Source organism: Geotrypetes seraphini, chromosome 17 (assembly GCF_902459505.1).
Source record: "Geotrypetes seraphini chromosome 17, aGeoSer1.1, whole genome shotgun sequence".
NCBI classification, from domain to species: domain Eukaryota; kingdom Metazoa; phylum Chordata; class Amphibia; order Gymnophiona; family Dermophiidae; genus Geotrypetes; species Geotrypetes seraphini.
Window position 1 is genome coordinate 21,241,969 of NC_047100.1, and position 25,663 is coordinate 21,267,631.

Below are 25,663 nucleotides of genomic sequence, written 5' to 3' on the forward strand. Positions count from 1 at the left end.
TCCAATTCCCCCATCTTATTCCTTAGGCTCCTTGCGTACCTGTACATACACTTGAGTTTGCGGCCTGTTAGTTTCTTGCATTTCCTTCCCTCGAGTGTTCCTTTCAATCTGTCAGGATTTCTGTCTTGCCTATGATCCGGTGAGTCTTCCCCGCTATCTTCCTGCACAGTATCCTCTGGGTATACCGGTTCCCGAACCATCGACTCTTGATCGAATGTCGGCTTTCCCCTTCTTCCTAGTTTAAAAACTTCTCAATTTCTCTCTTGATGTTGCTTGCAAGTAGCCTCATTCCATCTCTGCTGAGGTGGAGTCCATCCTTCCTGAATAGCTTACTCTTTCCTCAGTTGCGCACGAAGTGGAATCCTTCTTCCTCACACCAGCGCCTCATCCATGCATTGACTGCTTGCAGCTCCGTCCTTCTGCCTCTTCTTGATGGCCCTGGTTATCGGCAAGATCTCCGAAACGCTACCCTCGGCATTCTGGTCCTTCAGTCCTTCCCTGTTATATTTCCTGTTGCTCATGTTGTTTACGCTGTCGATGATCCTGTCGATGCTGCTCACTATATCTTCTACTTTGGCTCTCAGTAGGCAGGTTACCAGCCGATCCTGTCTTCCTCCCGCTATGTGGCTGTTGACTTGTCTGATGGAGTCCCCCACAACGATTGCTGTCCTCTTTATCTTCTCTTGCCAGATCAGCTGGGAGTGTCTTGGAGGACTGTGTTGAGACCCTTTTATTGCACTATTTTCTAAAAAAACAAAACTAAGAAATCATATATACAGTTGCATAATTTCAGCTTCTAGTCATTGCAATGGACATCTGTTAATTAGGTTTTGCAAATAATAATAGAGGCGCTCATAAATGAGCTAAATGTTAAAAAAAATTCATATTTACAATAACACACATCAAGCAGTGAACAAATAACTCCTCATTGCCTCTTGCTTTGATGCATGCCAAAAGATGACAATAAGTGTAAGATCCTGTAATGTTTGTAATACATCAGTAAAAACCTTTTCGACAGAAGTGAGTGCAATGTTTTGCAAGGTAATCAGGAAATGTGCCAGATTCAAAGCAACTGAAAACAATGGAACAGCTGTAATAATTTGTGTGACAAAAATGATACCAGTGCCACACATACAGGGTAATTCTATCAATTACATGTGTATGTCATTAGAATAATGGCATAATCACATGTATGCATGCACATATGCATGTATGTACCACATGATTGATTGACGAGTGGTTGAGTCTAGAATCATTGTTTGACGAGTGGTTGAATCTAAAATCAATGGTTGATGAATGGTCAAGTCTAGAATCTTTAATTATATACTGCTGCAACACTGAAATTGTTTTTTATGATCACCATTGGTAGTTTCTGGTTCTCCATCTACTCCGTTGTTGTTTCCTTTTTGGATATACCAAATTCCATCTAAATAATATTCTATAAATACCTGCATATCATATAGCGCACATTTCACAGGTCAGACTACCTATAGATGGAGTCTTGAGAGGGACTCAAGTGCATAATTTGTAGAATAATATCAGTTATGTGCATATTCCTGGCACTTAGGTGTGAATGTTTACACTAGCTTTGTGACTGAATTAAGGGCCAGATTAAGTCCATTTAATGCCATGAGCACAGCTCCTTGGCCTTTCCATTAGAGAATGACAAGGAGACAAATTGTTCCTTGTCCCCATGGGAACTGCGGTCCCTGTGAGTTCTGTCCCTGTTCCTGCCCCATTCCTACAAGCTTTGTCCTCATTTGACACGGGGACAAATTTGTCCCCATCCTCGGATTTCCCCATCCGGTCCCCATAAGTTTTGTCACTGTTCCATTCCTATAAGCTTTGCCTTAACCACACAAGATTTCCAAGTTTATTTAAAAATTTGTTAGACCAAATTTTTTAATTTGTTAGACCAAAGTTTCTAAGCCTCGAACACTTATGATTTTAAAGTGTTTGAGGCTTGAGCAGATGAGGACAGAGCTTGCAGGAATGGGGCAGAAAAAGAATTCTCCAGGATGGGACGGGAAAATGAGTTCCTGCGGGGACGAGGAAAAATTTGTCTCCCATGTCATTCTCTAGACGGTAGTGAAGGACATGATGTATGTTATTAAATATTTTTCAAGTGATGATGTACTATAATTGTTCGTTTTTATTGTACACTTGATGTAAATTATAAAATGAATAAAGATTTTGAAAAAAAAAAAAAATGATATGTAGGGGAAAATCTCTATGCCCTAGTTTCCGTGACCAACAACTTTGACGTGTTCCTCGCGACCGCATCCTCTCTCTCTCCTCTATGCGCAGCACCCGGAAGTGACATCAGCGGGAGCTGACACGGTCACGAGGAACACACTGAAGTTGTTGGTCATGGCTGTGAACAACTAGAGGTACGGGGGAAGGGAAGGGGGAGTGCGCATGTGACAGGGGAAGGAGTGGGAGGAGGCATGGGGGCGGAGAGAATAAGGGGTGCCGGCACCCCCACCATGATGGTGCCCAGGGCAAACCGCCCTCCCCTTCCTACTTTACTGGCTCGCATTTCTTATTCCATTCTGTACCTGCATTTTACAACAGCCATGGACTTGGGGGTCGCTGTGGGCATCTAAATGCTTCAAGAGTTGCCATAACTTACAGAATGTTAGCAAATGCAAACAGCTCAAAAACATGACTAGGAAAAGGTCTCCCTTGACTTCTGCAGCTCAAAAATGCGTGAAACAAACCACTTACCCACAGTGCTTCATATTTTGGGGTTTATCCATTCGAACTGCAAGTTTGATCTTGAGATCATGGTCTGGACAGTTTTTGGAAATTGCCATTTTGTGCCATTCTGATTGTTTGGGGCTGTTGGGGGTGGGGTGAAGCACCACCTGCAAAAAAGGAGCCCCATAGTTACACGAGTAAAGCAGGAGTGAAAAAGAAAAGAAAATGCAAGATATTTCCATGTAAAACAGCTCTGTTCAGGACTCTGTGTGTGGTAGCATGATTCAATGAAGATGTGCACAGGGCAAAAATTTGAGTTCATTTTCAGACCATTTGGGTTTCTCTTCTGATCTTTTGGTTGTTTCATTTCACACGTTCATTTTAATAACAAAGTTTTAATATGTTAGAACACACAAATGGGGGGGGGGATTATCAATGTGGGCTACCATTAAGTTGGGTTATTTTGCTATTAACCCGAGTTATTTTACAAGCCCCTAAATTCTATAAACCTGTGTGCATAATTTTGCAACTAGCTGTATCAAAAGACAGCAACTGTAATACTATTAATGTATTATATATATTCACAACAACTTTTTAGAAGTCTTCAGAATGTGCCAACCACCAGCCAAATCTTTTTTAGGCTTAGTCATTCAATTGGCATGTTAATTTTCATCAGACTTATTTTTATTTTCCAAGTGCTGTGCTCATTAAGTGTACATTCTGTGATCATTTTAAATATATCTTAGTTTTTAGAAAAAAAAAACTTTGTACTTAGCTTCAGCAGTGTTTTAGCCCTGCCTGAGATGGCAATTTTCTTAGACATGTTTCGCCCGGAGGCTTTTTCAAGATCACGTCCCCCCTTTCAGTTCACTGTGCTGCATCCTGACTGAAAGCCTTTCAGTCGGGATGCAACGGAATAAACTGGAAGGGGGGACGCTATCTTGAAACTCAAAGGGGGGACTCATTCTTGAAAAAGCCTCCGGGTGAAACATGTTGAGCTGACAGGTCCTCACCCGACATCTAAGAAAATTGCCATCATGCTCAGACAGGGCTAAATTACTGCTGAAGCTAAGTATAAAGTTTTTTTTCCCTAAAAACTAAGATATATTTAAAATGATCACAGAACGTACACTTAATGAGCACAGCACTTGGAAAATAAAAATAAGTCTGATGAAGATTAACAACTGAATGACTAAGCCTAAAAACGATTTGGCTGGTGGTTGGCACATTCTGAAGACTTCTAAAAAAATGTTGTGAATATATATAATACATTAACACCATTATAGTTGCTGTCTTTGGATAACAGCGTTTTGATATTGTGACAGCAAAAACTATTTTTGGCTTGATTTCAACACTAATTTTGCAACTAGTGCACAAAATTACACATGCAATTTACAGAATCGCATCTAACAATGTAAGTGAACACTCAGGGCCAGATTCTCTAAAGAGTGCCTAAAGTTAGACGCCTAACTTACCCTTCCCCCTTTTATTAAGCCACAATGGAGGTTTCTACCAAGGCCTGGAGCACTAAATGCTCCGAACCTGCTTCAATGCTCATAGAATTCTTATAAGCGTTGGAGCATTTAGCGCTCTAGACAGTGGTAGAAACTTCTACCGCTGCTTAGTAAAAGAGGGCCTTAACTGAAAAATTCCCTTAATAGCTTCAATAATGGGAAAAAAAAAAATAATTGGGCAAAAGGCACCTATTCTATGGCGCTTAGCAGCACCTAATGCCTAAGTGCGCATTTTTTTAGGCGGAGCATGACTTACGCACCGCTAAGTGTGATTCTCTAAAAACTTAGATGCCTGAAATGTAGGCCTTTAAAACCCTGGCCTACATTTCCGCAGCCTAGATTTTAACAAAGGCACCGTGAAATGCGAGCCTATAAATAGTGCCTAAGCGTGATCGACAGGTGGCTGGCGCCTTTCTCAAGGCACTGGTCGATTTAGGCGCCATTTACAGAATCCGGGCCTAAGACCCTGATTCTATAAAAGGCGCCTAGAGTTAGGCATCTAGATCGGGGTATCTAGCTGATCTAGGCACCTAACTTAAATTTCTTAATTAGCTTAATTGGCACTGATAATTGAAAGTGCCATTAAAAAAACAATTAAAAAAGGATGAAATAAATTAAATTGTCGCTAGGCACCTAACTCAGTAGATGCCTACTGCTTAGATGTAGACATCTAGACCGAGGAGCTTATTGGCACCTACCAGCAAGTAGGCGTGGTCTGGGACAAATTTGGGATGGGGTTTAGGCATGGATTCTGTTAGGTGCTGGTATATTAGACCAAGTGCCTAAGGTATTAATGCCTACTGGTGCCTAAGTCAATTTAGTTGCCGCTAGGTGCGATACTACAAACAGCACCTAACTTTGATTGACAAGTGATGGGTGCTGTTTTCCTAGGTACCTACCGAGTTAGGCCCTGTTTATAGAATCTGGCCCTAACTGACAATAATGACCATCAAGTGGCATTAACTGGTACCAATTTACATTTGCATGTGCAAATGCACCTGGGTGTTATTCCATAAACTTAGGGCTCAATAGCCGGTCTATGGCAATGAGCATTTTTTTTAATGCTCCCTGCTGTGGGATATTATTTACATCTCATTTTTATGAACATTTCAGAAAACACTTGAAAATCTATCTTTAGATCCCCATGGTGTTCTTCTTTTGTTATTATTTAACTTTTTGTAAACCGCATTGAACTTCAAGGTTATGCGGTCTAGAAATGCGATTTTATGTTATGTTATGTATGTGCTAGACCAAAGCAATAACAAACAATACACAATTTACGCTTGTTATGTAGCTCACCTGCAACGACACATCATTTTAACATTAGACAACTCATCACTTCCCTTCCCTGTAGCTCTGTAATGCTCCTGGCGCGAGCAGCAACCCCCAACCTCAAATATCACTTCCTAGGTGCCGGTCCAGGAAGTGATGTCAGAAGAAGAACAGGTTGGGGGTTGCTGCTCACACCAGGTACGTTACAGAGGTACGGGAGAAGGGAAGTGGTGTGCGCGCGGGGCAGTGGGGGGCAGAGAGAAGGACGGGTGCCACGTACCTTGGAAGACTGCACCTGGGACAGACTGCCCACCCTGCCCTCCCTTGCTACGCCACTGATTCCATCCTTTTTCTATGTAGTCATCCTCTCTGTTTATCTGCTTTATGGTATTCCTGTGTGTGCAATAAATGGGCTCCAAAAAGAGAAGCAGTGCATGCCATATCAAAGGTATGACCAGTGGCATAGTAAGGGGGAGCGGTGCCCAGGGTAGCAGTGCCCTTCCTCCACCCTCTTCCCCTCACCCGTCGCATGCGTTCCCTTCCCTTTCTTCATACCTTTTTAACTTCTCCAGCGTGAGCAGCATGCCTGCGTTGGTGTCAGCTCGCTCTTTGACCTCACTTCCTAGGCATGGGTCCCGGAAGTGATGTCAGAGAGAGCACCGATGCCGACATGAGCAGCAACCTCGTGCTGGGGAAGTTAAAAAAAATAGATACGGGGTAAAGGCGAGGGGCGCACGTGCATGGCAAAGAGAGGCGAGGCGGAGAGGTGCCCATACACCCTTAGGAAGACGGTGCCCGGGGTGGACCGCTTCCCTCGCTCTCCCCCCCCCTTTACTACGCCACTGGATGTGACCAGGCATTTGCGGCCCTGCAAGCTAACGTCTATTAAAGAGACCGTTTTTAACAGAAGGTCTTACTCTTCCGAGTTCTTTGTCCTCCAACGCCAGTAGCCCCGTGCTTTCAGTAAACAATTTCACCTTTACGGCAGGCAGTGCGTGTGTTGTGCTAAAGTCTCCTTGAGTTCCCCAACTGTGAAAAGTGAAATCAGAGTACAATGTTTTAGGTTGAAAAGCCAAGCAATGTTGTTTTTATCACCTGAGCATGTAATGGGTTAATGTGGGACGACACCATCTGTTTCACAGAGCAAGCAACTGGCACTGTGTTAATTGACATGATAGGCAAATGAAAATTAGATGTATACAAAACCTGTAAGATCTCTTTCTAGAAGAAGTCTTTAGAAATTTTTGAGAAATTTATTTGTACATTGTTATACTCCCAATTTTATTGAGTGGTTTTACTTAGGGTTACCATATATCTGGGAAAACCCGGACATGCCCTCTTTTTAGAGGACTGTCTGGGCACCCGGAGGGATTTCCAAAACTCGTCAGTTTTTCCAGGTTTTGGGAATCCTAAGCTTGGGGGTCACATCTGGAAGCCTTTGCGCATGCGCAGCTGTCACCGTGATGATGTCATACGCACGCATGTGTGTGACATCATTATGTCCATGTTGGCGCATTATGTCCAAAGGCTTCCAAATGCGGCCTTCGAGCCTGGAGAGGTTCATGGGGGGCGGGGCTGGGAGGAAAGAACGGGGTGGAGCCAGTGGCGGGACTGGGGGCAGAATGGTGCGGGGCCAGGCATCCTTTTTTTTTTCAAAGAGGAAATCTGGCAACCCTAGTTTTATTTTCCATTGCAAGCCATGGAAGTAAAACCTGGATGTCTCAATCCATCCTCCTTTTTCTGGAGCCATATAGTAACCCTAGTTTTCAGTCTTAACAGTACTCTGAGGCATCAAAAGAAAGGCAACTTTTTGAAACTGAATTTGCCGTGGATTGAAGCTGGTCATGATATCATTAGTTGCTATAGTGATAAGCTGCATTGGACTTGTTTAGATCACAGAATAGTAATTTGTATTTCTTTAAAGTACATCGTTTATATGGTCTGGGGATTGCTGATAAAAAAAAAAAATTAGCTTTAGAACCCGCTCAAAGAACAAGCTCGTGATTATTTCATTGCTAAAAGGATAAGTTAATAATAGCCAGCTTAAAACTCTGCTAACGCTTTTTGGGTTTCATTTTAAGAGTCATTTATGTGCACAACTGCTACTGATCCATGCAGGAGAATTGCAGATTACATTTGACTGATGATACTTGTAGATCTCTTCCCTCACCCCTGTGGTTCTATGTACTCCATATAGGAAGGCAGCTAACCTCCTAACCACCTCATTCACCTCTGGGCTGCTCCTGGGGCTACGGATTATCATCCTTTCCCATATCAGAATTACTGCCAGCTGCTAAGAGAAAGCATCTAGCTAGGAAGCAAAACCTAACTCCACTGCAGAAAATGCAATAGCAATCCAGCTGCATCTGGACACAAATTCTGCAGATCACTCACCAGAACTCACAAGGTGAATAATGAAAAGGGCTTTATTTAGCTTGTACATATTGCTTATTTTGACATAGTTGTCATTCAAAGGAATCTATAATGAAAATTATCAGCATCGTGATTATAGGCATGCTTATAATATTTTAAACAAATCATTTCAGTCACTGGGCCAGCTGAATATTGTCTGAGCTCTGGTTAACTAAACTGAAAATTTTACTTTTTGTAGACAACTAGTAGGCTGAGAGAGCACGGAAATGACATGCGTGTTATGTTGTTTAATAATTAATTGGAAAATCAAAGCAAACATAATTACCCAGGAGACAAAAAAAATCATCTTAATATAATATGGATTTCTTGCTTCTCTTGAGGAAAGAACTATGGTGGACTAATATAAAATAAACCTAATACAGAGAGAGAAAGAGGGAGAAAGTGAGAGAGGGAGAGAGAAATAGGGAGAGAAAGAGAGGGAGAAAGAGCAGGAGAAAATGAGAGAGAGAAAGGGAGAAAATGAGAGAGAGGGGACGAGAGAGAGAGAGAGAAAGTGAGAGAAAGAGAGGGAGAAAGTGAGAAAAAGAGTGAGAGAGAGGGAGAAAGTGAGAGAGAGAGAAAGAGAGAGAGGGAGAGAGAGAGGGAGAAAGTGAGAGAGAAAGCGATATGGAGAGAAAGATGGAGAAAGAGAGAAAAAAAGAGGGAGAGAGAAGGAGAAAGTGACAGAAAGAGAGAGAGGTATTCTGCCTGATTAGTGCAAAGGAAGAGTAGGTACCAGCGGGTCCAAGTGGGTTGGAGAGGAAGCAATTGTTGGCCTTGGAAGAATCAACAATGGCCACTGTAGAGAGAGAGTGAGCAGGGAAACTTCAGAGAGAGACGGGAGACGGAGAAAAAAATGGAACAGAGTGAACTAGAAATTGTTATAAAGGAAGCAGGATGAGAATGTGCAAGAGAAGCAAAGGGGGAGAAGGAAAGAAAGAGATAAAGAGAGAGGGGACGGAAAACAATAAGAAGAGAAGAGATAAAGACTTTCAATGTGTGCTGTTGCTGATTCATTCTCCTGAAATAGAGGGGTCATTTTATATCAGGCCATCATTTATTCCAGCCAACATGGTACCGTAAATGAAGAAGCAATATATTTGTCTGTTGATTTATACTCGTAATATCAGCCAGACACAACATAATAGTGAAAGAAGCTGTAATAAATTTACTTACTTACATTCCTTGCAGAATTAAATTTGCTCATAGCAAATAATTAAAATTGGATTTTTATTATAGCTGCTGTATACCAAGAAACATCCCCCCCCCCCCCAAATAAATGTTTTATTCCATTGCTGGTACATTTAGTCCTGCAAATTATTTGATTCTATAATACCAAAAAAGACTATGGGGCCCTTTTTAACATAAATGTGGTAAAATTTTGCAGTTACAGTACATCACAGCCAAAATTTCTGCATAATGACTGCACATAGGGTTACCAGACATTCGGATTTTGAGGACATGTTCAGGGGTCCGGACGGTTTTTCAAAACCCAGCACTTTGTCTAGGTTTTGAAAATCTCCCCGGCATAATTGGGTCAGGAAGGGGCATCCGTGCATGCACAGATGCAACATGGTGACGTCATTGTATCGTGTCCACGCAAGCATGGATGCCATCTGGGGGCAGGTCTGGGGGGACAGAACAGGGCAGGAAAGAGGCAGAACTGGGCGGTCCTGGGGGCATGGCCATGGGTCCAGATTTTCCCGAAGGAAAATATGGTAACCCTAACTTCACAGCTTCTGCAATAATTCAGCGGCTTCTCCAGCATGTTCCCAAACAGTTGGGGCCTGATCCTCTTTTCGACACCGACATCAGCGGCAGCCTAAGAAGCGGCTGCCGATCGCATGCCAATCATGCATTGGCGTCCAAAAGAGAATCGCATCTACAGTCCTGGTCAGATGCCCAAAATGTAGGCCAGCATTTTCAGACCTACATTTAAGGCGTCTGTCTGAAGTCTAAACAGACGCGTAGCATTGCGTAAGCCCACCCAAGGCCACTTCCAGATGAAGCCATGCCCATGCCCTGCCTTGGGCATGCTTAAGTGTCGTTAAGCGTCTATGAAGGCGCATTGCATGTCTCTGTAGATGCGCCCTGGAGGCCTACAATGTGGGTGTCCTGCCTCGGAGAATTTTCTAAAAAACGTGCATCCCGATTGGTTGACTTCGGGATGCGCATTTTTGAGAATCAGGCCCTTAATGCAAAACAAAACAAAACCCCTCTTTACCATTACATTAGAGGGGGAGGGGGGATTCAATACATGGTGATCAAAGTTAGGCGCCAGGATCATCTGCATTAAACTAGTATTCTGTAAATGACCCTCTGCGCAGAGCACCTTTTACAGAATAATAGCTTAGTAGGCATTTAGGCCCTGATTCTATATATGGCGTTTAAAGTTAGGTGTCTAGATTGGCCTAACTTAATTTTTTAATTGAATTAACTAGCGCTGATAATTGAAAAACCTGTTAAAAAACAATTAAGAATGATTTTTTAAAAATTAATTTTTTGGGACCTACCACGTTGAGATAGCGTTTACATTGATGTGCCTACTGACACCTATACCAAAAGTTGGCATTATTAGGGGAGGATTCAGGGTGGAGGTTGAGCATGGAATGACAGGCGCCGCTAGGCAACTATCTTACGCATACTCATTTAGGCCAAGAAAATGCCTAAGAAAATGCCTAACGTTAATCACGAGGAGTTAGGTTGATGTACATGCTAACACCCAATGAATGGCAATTAAGATTGGAAAATACAAGTATTCTGTAATATCACACCTAAATTCAGGGAAGGCCCGGGAAACTATAGACCTGCGAGTCTCACATCGGTCCCTGGAAAGATGGTTGAAGCATTGATTAAGGATAGCATAGTCCAACATCTGGATACCCATTACCTAATGAGAGCTAGTCAACATTGCTTCAGGAAGGGGAAGTCATGTTTGACAAATTTACTTCAGTTTTTCGAGACTGTGAACAAACATGTTGATAGCGGAGAACCAGAGGATATAATATACTTGGACTTCTAGAAGGCATTCGACAAAGTTTCACATGAGAGACTTCTCAGAAAACTACAAAGTCATGGAATAGAAGGGGACATACTAAGATGGATAGGAAGATGGCTGGAAGACAGAAGACAGAGGGTGAGCGTAAAAGGGAAGTTCTCGGTCTGGGAGAAAGTAACTAGCGGAGTGCCTCAAGGTTCGGTTCTTGGGTCCATCTTATTCAATATTTTCATAAATGACCTGGAAGAAGAAACGACCAGTGAAATCATCAAGTTTGCTGACAGGATGTTGGGCATGATCAAGAAGAGTATCACGAGTAGATCTGAGGATGTCATAATGCTGCTTTACAGAGCGATGGTAAGACCACACTTGGACTACTGTGTCTAACATTGGTCTCCCTACCTAATAAAGGATATAATACTACTGGAGAGGGTGCAGAGGCGAGCGACGAAGCTTGTAAAAGGTATGGAGAACTTGAGCTACAAGGATCGCCTCAGAAAACTAGGATTATTCACTCTCGAGAAGAGGAGACTGCGAGGGGATCTGATAGAGACTTTTAAAGTACTGAAAGGATTCGACAAAATAGAGCAGGGAACAACTTTATTCACAATGTCAAATGTGACTCGGACAAGAGGTCATGGACTGAAGCTGTGGGGGGATAGGCCAGGACAAATGTCAGAAAGTTCTGCTTCACACAGCGAGTGATGAATGCCTGGAACGCTCTCCCGGAAGAGGTTGTGGAGGAAACCACCATTCAAGGTTTTAAGGACAAGTTGGATGCACATCTTCTTGAAAGCCACATTGAGGGATACGAATAACTAAGGTATTCACCAGGGTAGGCCTGGCTGGGCCTCTTTAGTATGCGGATCGCCAGACTAGATGGACCCAAGGTCTGATCCGGTGCAGGCATTTCTTATGTTCTTAACTCAACCAGGTCCCTCCCATGGCCACACCTCCTTTTGAATTGCATGCTTTGAAATTTAGGTGCGCATATTATAGAATAGACCACAGAGGAAATGGGTGCATAGCTTCTAATAACTGCCAATTATTGATTGTTAGGTCCTAATTAGCTAATTAGTTAAATGCGCTCAACTTTGGACTACCCATGCAGAATCTGGTGACTAGGGACTAATTCTGTAAAGGTCATAAGAACATAAGAATAGCCTTACTGGGTCAAACCAATGGTCCATCAAACCCAGTAGCCCAATCTCATGGTGGCCAATCCAGGACCCTAGAACCTGGCCAAAACCAAGGAGTAGCAATGCTCCATACTACCGATCCAGGGCAAGCAGTGGCTTCCCCCATGTCTTTCTCAATAACAGACTGTGGACTTTATCCAAACCCTTCTTAAAACCAGCTACGCTATCCACTCTTACCACAACCTCTGGCAACGCGTTCCAGAGCTTCACTATTCTCTGAGTGAAAAAATATTTCCTCCTATTGATTTTGTGAAAAAATATTTCCTCCTATTGATTTTAAAAGTATTCCCCTGTAACTTCGAGTGTCCCCTAGTCTTTGTAATTTTTTTCTACTTCACTCAGGATTTTGTACACTTCAATCATATCTTCCCTCAGTCGTCTCTTTTCCAAGCTGAAGAGCCCTAACCTTTTTAGTCTTTCCTCATACAAGAGGAGTTCCATCCCCTTTATTATCTTGGCCGCTCTTCTTTGGATGCAGATGTATGCGAGGATGCTGCACACTGAGCGTGGATTCTATAACGGCAATTGTGCTGTTATAGAATACTAGCGTTAAGTCTGAGTTTACGCACTTCAGGCACAAGGGCTGGTGTAAATGATTGCGCTTAACTGTAGACAGGCGTGTAACTGTAGGTATTGTATAGCCAATGCACACAACTGCAAGACATGCCCCCGACCTGGGATGCTTATCCCAGGTTCATACCACCCCTTTGCAGTTGCATGCTCTGGATTCTGCGCGCACAATTTATAGAATACCTATGCATACAGAGAAAACTCATATTTTTTCTGGTATCACCATTAGAGAAAATAAAAGAGGATACTTTAAGTTTGAACGGGTCTGCTTATCCAATTTCCCCTGTTATCAAAATCTTGGGAGTCTGTTTAGATAGAAAACTCTCTTTTGATGCTCAGATGGTCTACTAGCTTTGAACCAACTGATGTGAATCAGTTTGGCATAAATTGCACATAGCATTAAAAAAAACTAGGCCCAAGTTACTTTATGTTGTGGAAACTTCGCACCATTAGATCTTTCTTTGAATTCTCTGCTTTCAGACTGTTTCAACAGTCCTTGATTCTGGGCCTTCTGGATTATTGTAATATCATCTATCTAGCCTCTCCTAAGAAGAGCATTAACAGACTACTACTTATACAGAATACAGCTATCCGACTGATACTGAAACTGAGAAAAAATGAACATGTGATGAAATATCAGATTTTGCACTGGCTCCCAATTCAAGCTAGGATTCTTTTTAAAATGGCTTGCATTTGTTATAAAATATTGTACAGACTTATACCTACTTATCTCTTGGATCATTTTAACTTCACAGACAGAAAACCAGCTTTGCGTAAACTTAGTTTATTTTCTTTCCCGATAGTAAAGGGTTGTGTTTACAAGCGTTTTTTAAAATAGAACTTTAACTTACCAAGCTGGTCCTCTGGGGCAACGATTTTGGCAATTTGATTATTAAGTTTTGTTCCTACCAAATCTTTAGAAGGATGCTGAAAACCCATCTATTTGCAAAATTTTATAGATAAGATTTTGTAATTTAAAGAATATAATTCCCTGTACATGTACAGTGCTTGCATCTGTTAACCGCATAGATCCAAAAGGTTTTGCGGTATACAAATGGCTTATGTTATGTTACTTAAGTTTTGGAGACACATGGGTAACTTAAAGTATTCTATAAGTATTTCTTTATTTAAACAATTTCTCACTTGTGGCTTTCCCTTTGCTGTTCCAGTACTGTAGAATAAATTGCTGTCAGTTCTGCTTCATTCAACTGATTTGATGCATTTTAGCAGGTTGTTGGAATTTTGCTCCTCTTTGGTGAAAATGCTGCATTAGCTATTAGCCGACTGCTAAGTTTTTGAGATTTATTTTATTTTAATAATTTATATTCCGCACATCCTACAATTCTATGCGGATTACAAATTATTCAGGTACTCAAGCATTTTTCCCATAACTGCCTGGTGGGCTCCCACTCTATCTAATGTACCTGGGGCAATGGGGATTAAGCTCTGGAACGTGTTGCCAGAGGTTGTGGTAAAAGTTGATAGCGTAGCTGGTTTTAAGAAAGGTTTGGACAAATTCTTGGAAGAAAAGTCTATAATCGGTTATTAAGACATGGGGGAAGCCTCTGCTAGCCCTGGATCAGTAGCATGGAATGTTGCTACTCCTTGGGTTTAGGCCAGATACTAGTGACCTGGATTGGCTACAATGAGAACGGGCTACTGGGCTAGATGGACTATTGGTCTGACCCAGTAAGGCTCTTCTTATGACTTGCCCAGGGTCACAAGGAGCAAGTGTAGGATTTGAACCCACAACCTCAGGGTGCCGAGGCTGTAGCTCTTACTACTGCACCACACACTCCAGGCTAGTGCCTGGTATTGTTTTAAGTTCTAATTCATTTTTTTGTATTTTATAAGTTTTTTTTTAATGTTTCCTGCCACAGACATTTTCCACAGGATAGACTAAATACCAAAATAAATAAAAGTATGTCACTTAAATTCTCCTATTTAGAACGTGACATTGAAAAGTTATCAGCTCCAGCGGGCAGGCATACCAAGGACACGATGATAGCAAATGGCCCACAGCCTCAAGACCACTAAAAACACACCATTTTCAAGGACACTCAGAAATACTATGATTAATCACACACTGCCCCATTCATCATTTACTCCCTTTCTGTCCCAATGACCTTTCTACAGCTAAATGGAAAAATGCTGGATAGACTATTAGCTTTGAATCAACTGACGTGAATCCGTTTGGCAGAAATTGCAAAAACTAGGCCCAAGCTCGAGAGATCTCTCGTGGAATGAAAATGTTAAAGAAATGTCTTAAGAGAGAGTCGGTAAGAAGATGCTTCCGTCACTGCTGACAGCGAATTCAATGGGCGCTGCCCACCCGAGGGAGAAATGTTTCTGCAGATGTTGATCTAGTGCACTTCATGTGAGGAGTCAAATGCACAATATCCTTTCAAAATGATAGAAATAACATTTTTCTGTTGTACGGAAAATGCTGTAGCATACTTCAATTAGCACCATGAAATCTACTTTGAGACCTGGGTCAGCCACTGTTGGAAGCAGGATACTGGGTATGATGGAGCTTTGTTCTGTCCTGGTACCAGTGGCGCAGCGAGAGTGAGAAGCGCCCGGGGTGGTGGCACCTCTCCCCCGCCCTCATCTCCCCCACCCCCGCTCCTTCCTCGATCCCGCCTGCTGCATGTGCTCCCCTTCCCTTCCCCCATACCTCTAGTTGAAGTTGTTACTCGCGGCAGTCAACAACGTGCTCCTCCTGACCGCGTCGGCTCGCCCTCTGAGGTCACTTCCTATGCGCAGCACCCGGAAGTGACGTCAGAAGGGGAACAGTACTTTCTCTATGGCCCATTGGGCGAACAGCAGTGCACTCTGGGAGCTTATCTTAAAGCAATACACCCTGTTTACGTATCTAAAAAAAAATAAGCACTCTGTTCACATGAATACGGACAGAACAGATGATTTGGCAAGAAAAATGTCCAAGTGCTGATTTATGCTGTTTTTTGGATATCTTAGGGGTCCTTTTATCAAGCTGAGGTAGGGGTTTAACACGCGTTAAACCGCCTGCCGCGCTAGCCGCTAACACCTGCATTCAGCAGGCATTAGTTTTTTAGCCGGCCGCGGGGGTTAGTGCGTGATTAAATGTCCGACGCAGGGTATGTGACACCCGGGGCCAATCATTTTTTAACACCTCCTCACACACACAGTTAGTCCAGTTAGCGATCCCGTGCGTCAGAGGGAACGTGCTACTGAGGTTGGAGAGCGGCCTGCGAGGTTCTTTAAAGCCGGCCACGATCGCAGGCTGCTCTGAAGAGGAGGATCAGTGGCGGTGGCAGCAGTGGTAGCGATGAGCGAGGGCGGGAGGTGTGTTCCCTGCCGAGGACGCGGGCAGGGAGATAGCTTGCCTGTGCTTCCTCGCAGCAGCAGTTGGTGATTGAGGGCGGGAGGAGGGGAGTGGCCAGAATGTTCCCTGCCGCCGGGTTCTAAAATGGAACACGGCCATGGTTCACACACCACAGCGGCAGGGATCACGCTGTTTTAACAGCGCATGCGCCGGTAAGCTTTCCTTATATAGAATATGCAGCATAAAGGAGCACAAGCGTATTTGCTGGCATGACAAGTGGGAACAGATACTGCATACAAAAAAAAGAGCTGTTTGTATAGGGATTTACATGCAAAGGTGTGGATTTTGCAACCTACATGAGAAATGCCAGATTCTGTAAAACTACAAGTTATAGTATACGTTGACTTTTTGAGGTGGATTTTATGGCCAGAAGGAAAAGTGCAACTTCTGCTGACCTATGCTGAAGCACTGCTTAGTCCCACCTCTTCCAATGAAAGGCTGCCTAGATTCACTTTAGTAGTGTATTAAGGATGACAGGAGAGAGCGGAAGGGAAAGATAGGGAAAGGGGAGAGAAAAATTTACATAGTTTTCTCTTTTTTTCCAGAGGTTGGTCAGCTTAGTGGGATTTTAGTGTTGAAACATTTTATTCATTTTCAAAGCTTTGTGGGATTTTAATATGTTTTAATGATGTTTCTTAGTTTTGTTGTACTGTGCTTGCATGTATCATTTGTTGTTGTTATTTGTCCCTCGCCTAGATTTGTGGATAGGCAGGTTATAAATACTTTTAAATAAATAAATCGCTGTACTCTATGCCAGATTTTTCATTATCGTCTTTCCTTTTTCTTTAGCTCCTCTTTTTCAACTGTCTTCACCTTCCCCCCCCCCATTATGGGGTCCTTTTACTAAAGTGAGCTAGCTGTTTTAGCGCACGCTAACGCATCCATAGGATATAATGGCTGCGTTAGCGTTTAGCGCGCGCTAAAACCGCTAGCGCACCTCAGTAAAAGGAACTCTATAGTTGTGGACTTTGTAGTGAAATTTTCAGAGTTGGTATGCATCCTCTAATTTGTTCTTGAAGCTTATAATTTTGCTATATTTGCTGTATCTTACTTACATGAGCAAATGTATTCTTGTGAATTAATTTCAAATTTCATAAATATAGATATATATATATTAGTGTAGCCCATCTGATGCTAATACCCAACCAAAGGTTTATGCTTCTTGCTTTTCCATTTATATTTCACTGTATCATTTATAGTGCTGTCCATCCCTTTAACTTCACTGCACTGAGCTTTCTCCCACAGCCTGCTTTTCTGATTTGATGGAGTCACGCTAACCCCCTGATTTCCACATATAATTGTACAGCAGATCTTTCAATGTTCTCATTATGCTACCTTGAAGAGACCAGCTGCAAGTCCTCCTGAACAACGGACAGCTAAAGATAGCTTTTCTAAACAATAACCAGAGAAATTGCCTGAGGCTAGTCTTCATTCAATGCACTGCATATCGACAGGTTTAACTCAAACATCAGGTCTAAAGTGAAAATCAAACAGCCTAGGAAAATGAAATCTTGTGGCTGGCTGCTGCAGAGTACACGGTTAACTAGGAAGTAAGCACACTGCAAAGTAAAAGGCCCGTACAGGGCTGAGGTCCCTCTTTGCCTCTTATTTCTGTTGTGCAGGAGACCAGGAGCAAACCCTCAGGAACACTCTCTTCATTCAAGTTTACCTTGCTGACGTCCTTAATCTTATAATGGGACCAGTGTAACTGGAAGGCCTTTAACACCTATGATCCAGTCATATAGGGTTGCCAGATTTTTCTCTTTAAAAAAAAAAAAAAAGATATCTGTCCCTGCCCCATTCCACCCCAGCCTTGCCCTGTTCCACCTCCAGCTCCACCCCATTCCGCTCTCAGCCTCACCCCCACACAAAGCTCGGGGCCACATCTGGAGGGCTTCTGGGCAAGCGTGGATGTCAATGCAATGACATCGTGTGCATGCACGTGTGCATATGACATCATTGCATCAACATCCGCATCTGCGCAGAGGGCCTCCAGATGCAGCCCCGAACACAGGGTCTTACAAAACTCGGACAATTTTCTAAATGCCAGATAGGTGTTGGAACTTAATATAAGAACATAAGCAGTGCCTCTGCTGGGTCAGACCAGAGGTCCATCATGGCCAGCAGTCCGCTCACGCAGCGGCCCATCAGGTCCAGACCTGTACATAACCCTCCATCTATCCCCTTATATCTCCTTTTTCTTCTGAAAGTTGTCCAATCCCTTCTTGAACTGCAATACCATACCCTGTCCTATCACAACCTCTGGAAGCGCATTCCAGGTGTCCACCACCCGTTGGGTGAAGAAGAACTTCCTAGCATTGGTTCTGAATCTGTCCCCTTTTAATTTTTCTGAATGCCCTCTCGTTCTTGTAGTTTTCGAAAGTTTGAAGAATCTGTCCCTCTCCACTTTCTCTATGCCCTTCTTGATCTTATAAGTCTCAATCATATCCCCTCTAAGTCTCCGCTTCTCCAGGGAAAAGAGCAGTGATATAATATAATATTAGTAATATAAAATTATAATATAATATTAGTAATATAAAATTACTAAGATGTTTATTCCATATACCGGCCTGATAACATAGAATTCTGCCAAAGAATCGTTTGTAAACATGTTCCTTAACAGATGGAAAGTCAAATATCCATGAACCACATGTAGGGAATTTTCTATTAACAAATTCGATGTGGTCAAGAAAATAACTAGATTAAAGACCATGTAAAGACGTGAAACATATACAACCAAACAATATTCTCGCCTCAATTGGTAGCCAGTGCAATTTTTGAAGTGGTCGCAAGCGCCTTCCTTTCTAGTGACTTCAATATCCTAGTTGATGCTGAGTGATGAGCCCAACAAGAGAGGTGTGCAGTATCTCAGACACTTCCAATTGGGAGGTATCTTCAGAGATGTGTATTTCTTTAAAACTTATGAACCACTTTGGGTTTGTTCTTTCTATCATAGGAATTTGGGGCGTTTGTAAAGTTACAGCATGAAAAGATTCACAGCTTCTACATCTAAGAACATAAGAATAGCCATACTGGGTCACACCAATGATCCATCTAACCTAGTAATCCTGTTTCCACAGTGGCCAATCCAGGTCGCAAGTACGTGGCAGAAACCCAAACAGGAGCAACATTCCATGCTACCAATCCTAGGGCAAGCAGTAACTTCCCCTCATGTCTGTCTCAACTATGGACCTTTCCTCCAGGAATTTGTCCAAACCAGTTTTAAACCCAGCTACACTGACTACCATCAGCAAATCCTCTGGAAACAAGTTCCAGAGCTTAATTGATTCAATTTTACCCATTCTACACTACTGAGGATTTTGTAGACCTCAATCGTATCTCCCCTCAGCTGTCTCTTTTCCAATCAGAAGAGCCCTAACCTCTTTAGCCTTTCCTCATACAAAGGAAATTCCTTCCTCTTTATCATTTTGGTTGCACTATTTAAAATTTTGCTATATATTTTTTTAGATATGGCAACCAGAATTGAACACAATATTCAAGGTATCTCTATAGGACATTAAATATCTGAGCAGAACTTCTTGAGAAGGTACTGTAGACTGGGAAAATCTCATAATAGGCACCATACCTTGAAAAGAGCCATTATCGTATCACAATCTGACCTATGTATGCTTTCTGATGCCTTCAGGGAATATCAAAGAAAAATGCAGCTTGCTAGCTTCTATCATTAACTTCTCTTATGCTATTACCGGAAAGGTTGAAATACATGTGACCACACCCCTGCAACAAACTATCCAAACCACATGTGCAGATTTTACAGAACACAGATTTACGAGTGCATTATGCAGAACTTACATTGTCTGCCAGCAAAAACTTGCTTGGTCATTGTTGATTAAAAATTCGATCTTCATGCTATGTAGTATACTGACAAACTGAATAGGGGAACAAATGAGATCAGTGCAAAAAAAAAGATGGAAACGTGTATTGTCTGTTTATGGCCTATGTGAAAAAGGAATATGTCATAGGAACCTTCTCTACAATAGGATGCAAACACTGCTTACAATATATAGGAGTTATCAGCACTGAGCCTTGTTTTAGAATTGCAATGTGGTTCCCATGAGACAGTAGAGTTCAATGTTGCTGTCTTGTATAATTAAAGAGCAATGCATTAAACTTAGTATTTGTGTTTTGGCTACTTATTTACCAGGATCAAATTTAAAAGGACACAGCCAATGCAGACTTTGAAGTTAACAAGCCTTTGAAATTGATGAGGTTCTCTCTTCCATTAGCGTTACGATTCCGGAATGTGTGGCAGGGACAATTGCAAGAAAACCAGAATATTATATGACTTCCTAAAGGGTGTGTTACAATGTCTTGGCAACACATGTTATCAGCAGGTTTAAAAAGCTGCTACATTGGGTTTTGAAGCTCCAACATACTAAGTTAACGATATGTGGAATATGGCAAGACTACCTCTCCTGCCCACTTAAATCTTTCTGAATACTGATCCCCATATTAAATTACAATACAATAAAATGATAAAAAAATAACAAAGCAACCAAAACTTAAAATCATACTACCTGACTTTATCCAGATATCTTAGGACTACTACAGCTGTGGATGAGATAACTGTATAAAATTAACAGAACAGTTCTGAATCTGGATGTCATCTCCGATGCTGGATAGGTTCTTTCTACATTGCCAGTCTGGATCATGGCCCATAGGTTGGGCAATAGAAACAATGTGGTGCCTCATTCTGCATGGGAGAAGGCAATACTGGTCTATCCCCTTTCACCTTATTTATTTAATCATTTATTTAGCCCGTCCTCCCAAAGGAGCCCAGAACAGGTTACAAGAGCACATTCACAGTAAATGCGGAACAAACTTTTGTGAGTTCTGCTCATTCTAGAGTTTTCTTTCAATTGGAAGAGACCCACCTCGTGCGCATTTATACTATGTAGGTATTTAAATGTCTCTATCATATCTCTCCTCTCCCATCTTTCCTCCAAAGTATACATATTGAGATCTTTAATCTGTCTCCATACGCCTTATGATGAAGAACACCAATCATTTTAATAATTGTTCTCTGGACTGACTCTGTCCTATTTATATCTTTTTGAAATTGAGGTCTCCAAAATTGTACACAATATTTCAAATGAGGTCTCACCAGAATCTTATGTATGGGCATCATTACCTCCTTTTTCCTACTGGCCATTCCTCACCTTAAGCGCTCCTGCATCATGCTGAGGAAACTATGAATGAGGTCCTTCAATGTATGGTCACCAAAAGTCAGTCCAACTCAAGGGCACATCTGACGCTAGGTGGCCACTATCTGGCTAACTTTGCAGCTCACCCCAGGAACGCCTCCAGTCTGTCCCAGTTTTACATACATAACATGTCTAGGCCAGTGGTATTCAACCCAGTCTCAGGGACCATCTGGACAGTTGGGTTTTCAGGATATTCACAATGAATATGGATGACAGAGACTTTGAAAACCTGATTGGCCAGGTGGTCCCTGAGGACTGGGTTGAATACCACTGATCTAGGCAAAGGCTAAGATGGCAGAGGGCCAAAATGTAAAAAAAACAATTTATCCGAGTACCTCTCATAATTACCCACAAATCATTTTGAACACTGATCCCATTATTGTTAGACCTGCTTCTTTAAAATGTGTGATTTCTACATGCTAAGCTTCCTGAAAGCAAGGATTATGTGTGCTATTTTGTAAACCGCCTAGTACATCAGAAAAAGCAATATAAAAATTATGTATTAAATAAATAAAAAGATTTAGCTTCCTGGCTTCGCCAACTAAGCATGATAAGTGAAGATGCACTGCAATGAGTTAAGAAGCTTTTTTCATTTACAATGCACAAAGTCTACTCTGTAACTGCCTGACCACACTGTTTACTCATTACGAGAATGGACATATGAAAATTGTACTAAATCACTCCTATTTGGTGCTAATTCAGCAAGCAAAATATTGCTTCTGTAATACAGATGAGAATAAACAGACTTTATTGCAAGGGATTTACAGCCAAATAGATTTGATCCATACCAATCAGAACATTTCAGCATGCTGGTCAAGGTGAGCATCCATTTTAAAAAATCTGCACTGCTCCACATTTAACAAGAGATGGAAGCCATTTAGGGCTGGATTCTGTAAATTGCGCCATTATCATCGCCCACCTAAAAAATGGCTGATAATTGCGTGTCAATCATGCAATGGCGCCGCATACAGAATCACAGCTTTCATCAAAGGTAGGTGCTGGAAATGTAGGCCAGGGTTTTAAAGGCCTAACTTTCCGGGTGCCTACCTTTGATGAGAATCAAGTTTTAAGAAATAAATCAAAAATAATTCTCTTTTGATTACTTGATTAAGTGAATTTCATGTTGCACTCCACCACATAAGCTGAGAACATAGTACATTATAAACATAAAAACTTTAATAAATTCTATAAAATGGCAGTACAATTAGATAAATAACACAACTATTCCCCAATACAATAAAACATAGCATACCACAACAAACCTAAGGTATAAAAATCATCATGAAAGGAACAAAAATAACTATCTTAAGTCAAGAGACAAAAGCCTGGCCAAGGAGCCAAGCATTGACTTTATTCTGAAAGACTAAATATCTGATCCTGAAATGAAGTGCTTCTGCCAGGGAATTCCAAGGTCTTGGTCAAAAGTAAGCAAAGTCTCAATGCTCAGTTGAGAAAAATCTTATTTGCTGAAAATCAGCAAGAGAAAGCAAAAATTGTTGTTCTCCTTTCAAAGGAATACGAAATCAGCCGTTTAGCCAAATAGAAGGATCTCATTTATAGGCATATTGATAAACCTGGAAAAAAATTTTGGGGAGGGGTTGTTGAAAGTTCACACATCCCATGCTTAGAGGTTAAATTAGTGGGCAGAGAGCCAACAGGCCATGGTTCAAATCTCATTGGCCCTCCTCATGAACCTGGGCAAGTCATTTAACTTTCTACTACCTCAGGTACAAACTTAGGTTGTAAACCCTCTGTTGATAGAGAAATATCTACTGTAATTGGAGTTAAGCTACTATTGGAAATCAAATCACTAGTCTACTTCTTCTACATGGAAGGCCGAGTTAAGCTACTATTGGAAATCAAATCACTAGTCTACTTCTTCTACATGGAAGGCCTACTGATATTTAGTTACTGGGATGGACCTTCTTGTTTACTTCATGTGTAACAATACAAAATGAAGACAATGCATCCTTTCTTCTTTAAAAAGTATTTACATGGCTAATTTACAAATATATATTATGCTATTTTATATTTTTAGACCATCTTTCTGGAACAAATTCAATCCAAGGTGTTTTATAATAATAAAATAACCAAACATTCAATTACAACCCTTCCTACCAAGTAGCAAAAGAGATTACTTCTCCTTCAGGATTTGCAACTGTCTCGGCAGTGTCTCCTTTAGTTTCTTTCTCATTTGCTCAATGAGTTCTTCTATTTCACATTACCCTCAAAGATAATGAACTATGGGCCTAATTCTGAAAACGGTGTCCCGATTGTAGGCATCCTACCACCATCTAATGGACAAGTTGGTTTTTTTTTAAGTAATGATGCAGCGAATGGTGCCTACAATGTAAGCATCTGACTCGTGCCTACAGAGGCATCTATAACTAGAACCAAGACTTCTCAATGAATGAATCAAATAGTGAATAAACCAATTTTTCACATACACTCAGATTTGTGTAATCCGACCAAGAGCCATGGCTCCTATAGCCGAACCCACTGTCCCATCACTGTGTATGACTTTGCTATACAAACAAGTGAGTGAGGCTACGTGCTCTTGATTATTAACTTTGTTCTCAATGGCAATAAGAGGAAAAACCACTCCACTTAGCTTTAAGATGTATTAGCAGGTCCCGACATGGACCATGTTTCAAGGGTCTGTTTCAAGGAACCCAAAGGAGAAATGCAAAACTTCTAATGCCAGAGAAATAGTTGCTATGTGATTCGGACAACAACTTGTGTTTATAATTTGAAACAGTCTCTTCTAATTGTTCATTACTGTGGCGGCAAACAAATGCTTTTTCCTCACCTCTTATTATTTTTGACTTAGTCTACAGAGGCATCTAGACACACCTAAGAACACCTAAGGCTGGTGTAGGCATGGCTTACGCCAGAAGTAGCTTTAGGCATTCGTATGTGTGCCTAGGCCCTTCTATAGCAGTAGTCTCAAACTCCAACATTTTCGGGGCCACATTTTGGATTTGTAGGTACTTGGAGGGCCTCAGAAAAACTAGTTAATGTTTTATTAAAGAAATGACAATTTTGCATGAGATAAAACTCTTTATAGTTTATAAATCTTTCCTTCTGGCTAAGTCCTAATAATAACATTGTCATTTATAGCTAAAGAAACTGTTTTATTTTACTTTTATGATTATGATAAACATACCGAAGGCCTCAAAATAGTACCTGGTGGGCCACATGTGGCCCCCGGACCGTGAGTTTAAAACCACTGTCCTGAGGTGTATCCAGGCAAGAGGAAGAAGGCAAAACACACACAAAATTAGTATTCAATGTGGATCTCGTGAAAACCAGATATGTCTGTGGTACCTAAAGATTGGAGTTGTGCATGTCTGACATATATGTTCCCAGTGGAGTAGTTAGGGTGAGTGGCGCCCGGGACAGTGGCACCCCTGCTCAGCCCCCCCCTCCCCCCCCGCCGCCGTGCGAACGCCCCCTTACCTTTCTCTGAACCTTTTTAACTTCTCCGGCATGAGCAGCATGCCCATGTCGGCCCGCCCTTTGACATCACTTCCTAGGAGCGGGTCCTGGAAGTGATGTCGGAGAGAGCGCTGACGCAGACACCAACCTTGAACCGGGGGGAGTAAAAATGGTACGGGGGAAGGCAAAGGGTGCATGTGCATGGCAAGCAGAGGAGTGGCGTGGCAAAGAGGAGGAGGGGTGTCAAGCTCTTAGGAAGACCGCCCATTCCAAATTACTCATGAACAGTGTCTAAGAAGGAGGAATGTTCCCTGGTTAAATTTCAGAGTGCATGCTTGTTGTTCAGTGCTGTGTGTGTCTGCAGGCACTTTGGAAATAATGAATAGTAGTAGCAGAAGTTATCTCAGGAGGTCAGAGTCATCTCAGGAGAAGATGATGAAGCCGCATTACGCTAGTACACAAGCAACTGCAATCACTGGAGGAGGAGTAAAGTTATGGAATCATTTGCCTGGTTTGTTAGGAAACTGTAGTAACAGATGGAAGTTTAAAAGAATGTCGAAAACTCAACTCTTTGGCAAGGGCATTCATTTTACCTAGTTAATACACTATGGGCCCTAACGCGTGGAATAGCAAGCGCTAAAATGCTGCACCCGCTACCGCCTCCTTTTGAGCAGGCGGTAGATTTTCGGCTACCGCACACTATAGCGCACGCTAATCCGGCGCATGCGCTAAAAACGTCAGCGCACCTTCGTAAAAGGAGCCCTATAAGATTTGGGTTAAGATCTTGAGGGCATTGCAGTGACTTTGTTATTTGACCATTTGTTTTTACTGTGCAGTTGGGTTTGTTGTTGTTTCAAATGATTTTAATTATGTATGGGTTTTTTGTAAACCACCTGGGACTTAGGCGGTGTATAAATTATTAAATTAAATGAATAAATAAATAGTAGTTTGCTGTTGAGACAGACAAG

At 41.9% G+C, this 25,663-nt stretch overlaps 1 protein-coding gene across 7 annotated transcripts in view; it reads right to left on the reverse strand.

The window, feature by feature from the left end:
* The window catches only part of CADPS (calcium dependent secretion activator), a 447,229-nt gene that overhangs the window by 282,904 nt on the left and 138,662 nt on the right, over positions 1 to 25,663 (reverse strand). For all 7 annotated transcript variants that reach the window (XM_033925902.1, XM_033925901.1, XM_033925899.1 and 4 more), the window contains exons 7-8: positions 6,404 to 6,515; positions 2,728 to 2,867 (exon numbers count right to left, since the gene is read on the reverse strand). In XM_033925902.1, coding sequence (XP_033781793.1) covers positions 2,728 to 2,867; positions 6,404 to 6,515 — 252 coding nt within the window. The remainder of the gene's footprint in view (positions 1 to 2,727; positions 2,868 to 6,403; positions 6,516 to 25,663) is intronic.